The 2,260-nt window shown below is 47.5% G+C and overlaps 1 protein-coding gene across 1 annotated transcript in view; it reads right to left on the bottom strand.

Moving 5' to 3' along the window:
* The window catches only part of nrxn2a (neurexin 2a), a gene marked incomplete in the record, with an annotated part of 142,128 nt that overhangs the window by 94,842 nt on the left and 45,026 nt on the right, over positions 1–2,260 (bottom strand). The window contains 1 exon segment of the mRNA XM_025006366.2: positions 1,980–1,991. Coding sequence (XP_024862134.1) covers positions 1,980–1,991 — 12 coding nt within the window.

Genomic DNA, 2,260 nt, shown 5'->3' on the forward strand with positions numbered 1-2,260 from the left:
GGGGGGGGCGGGGGGGCCTTGTCTCATCTGCTTTAAATAGATGCCCCCCACCCCCGCCCTGATATCAGCGTTAACGGTTCGACACCAAGCGCGCGCCGACACGCCCTCCGTCAATCCGGAGGCGGAGGTGCGAACAGACGGAGCTATTTCCAGCTCCCAGCTGTGGATCGCTGCAGCGTCACGTCTCGGCGACGGATGCGGCCGACAGAGAAGAGGAGGCGCGGGGCACCACCCGACAACCGCTGCCTGTCTGGGGCCACGGAACGGGTCGCCGAAGCCTCAAGTAGGTCGAGAAACAATACTGGGGTCGCTACGGAGACGGGATGACCTTTATCTGAGTCTCACAGCGTTGCGCTACAAACACACCCTCCCACGGCTTTTAGAACTATATATATCTGCACCAATTACAGATTATTTAGGGCCGATCACAATATCTGATCAACGTGACGCTCTGAGCTGCTGATTTGGGATAAAAGGTGTTTGTAGAAATAAAACCATCTTAGAGTTTCTAAACCGTTTTACATTTGTTAATGAAAAGCCAAAAGGAAAAAAAAAATACAATAAATGGCATCAACGCCTAGCTTAATATTTGGGGAGGAAAGAAAAGGAAAAGTTGAATTACTGATGTGTTCGTTTGGCGAAACGTTCAATTTATTTTAATTACGCGGGTTGCAAATTGCAGCTTGACAACAGCTCGACTAAATTAGGACATTTATATTTCTATTCGTCCCCCCTGGTGGTAAATGATGGGTCTGTGGAGCTAGCAGGACTTAAAACACGTCACCTGATGGGTCAGCAGCTGGTATGGAAACGGAGGCACGGCCCTTTGTGTTGCTGAGCTGGAAAGTCAGCAGCAGACGGTAACAGTAAGGCTGCGTTCACGCCTGATAGTCCGGTGGACTCGGTTCGGACTGGGGACCAAAATGTCCACATTTGTTCCATTTTCAGCTGCTGCGGTCCTCGTTCACGCTGCACCGAGTCAATCCCTTTGAGCGACCTGTGACCCCCCTCGCCTGTGGTTGCGCCGCACCAAGAACTACTGAAGGAAACGACAAGAGAAACCTCTGAAGAAGACACTGAGGGCAACTTCCTGCTTCTGGAGAAGTAAACAGAAACAGAGTGGCGTCAAATTTTAGCGGTTTTAGGATTTCTGTTTTGACCAGGAGCCATTTTTCCCTTTAGTGGTAGAAAGGCACATTTGTTTGGGTCCTATTTACCCAGAAGCCCCTGTGCTGTAGTCCACTTCCTGCTTTTGGAGCGGTCCCCGGTCCGCCTGCGTTCACATACGCATTTGAACCGCGCCGGTGTGAACGCGCCACTAAATCTGGCGTTTCCTGAAACCCCTTCCAGCCAAAACGTGCCGCCGCTAACACAAATTAGCACCTAATTATGAAGCACTTTCAGACTGGGAGGGAGAAAAAAAATTAAATTAAATAATCAAAGCAGACTGAGCATCTGGTTGACAGGTCTAGACAAAAAGCAGTGGATTGACTGGTCCTAATATTAAATATAAATGTATGGAAGTATATATGTCCTACACACACACGCACACACACGCACGCACAGAGCATGATTAATTTAGGTCACTGCCAAGCGTACTAACATCCAAGCTTTTTACTCACAGTGCTAACGCTGGAGTTTAACTCGAAATGTTCCTGAAAGTGTGAAAAATGAGAAACACCCTCGTTGCCAAAGCGTGCGTTACTGGGCTGCGAGCGCTTCTGCGAGCGAAACCCTCTGAGGGAAAAGGGTTTCTGTTCCGTTCGGGTTCAGAACCCCCCCCAGCCCAGTTTGGAAACCCGAAGACAAAAATCACAGCTATAAATTCCCCCTACAACAGGATTTCTGTATGACACACACTTCTGGGAGGCATTAGTTTTGCTTTTTTGTGACTGACACCTCATTTTCTCTCCCTGTCTCTCTGTAAACATCATGAAACCAAACCGAAGAGATGCTGGTAGCACAGATGCGTTGATTACCTTGGCGAATAACTGCAGAGGTCAAAGGTGATGTTCCAGTAGCTCAGTCAGTGGTCAGGACAAGGGGGTTTGACAGACAAAAATTGAGTGAATAGTGAGCATAACATGAGAGGAAGCAAAAGAACGAGTAGGCAAGTATATGGAAAAATCAAAACAAAAATCATAAAAACGTAAATAAATTAAATAAAAAGAGGAGAGGAAATATTAGTGCAGCACAGTAAACTGAATGATCTCAGGGTGTTCGGGTGGCAGGGAGGGAGAGAAGAAAAAAAAAAAAAAAA

This window comes from Kryptolebias marmoratus, linkage group LG13 (genome assembly GCF_001649575.2).
Source record: "Kryptolebias marmoratus isolate JLee-2015 linkage group LG13, ASM164957v2, whole genome shotgun sequence".
Classification (NCBI taxonomy): Eukaryota; Metazoa; Chordata; class Actinopteri; order Cyprinodontiformes; family Rivulidae; genus Kryptolebias; species Kryptolebias marmoratus.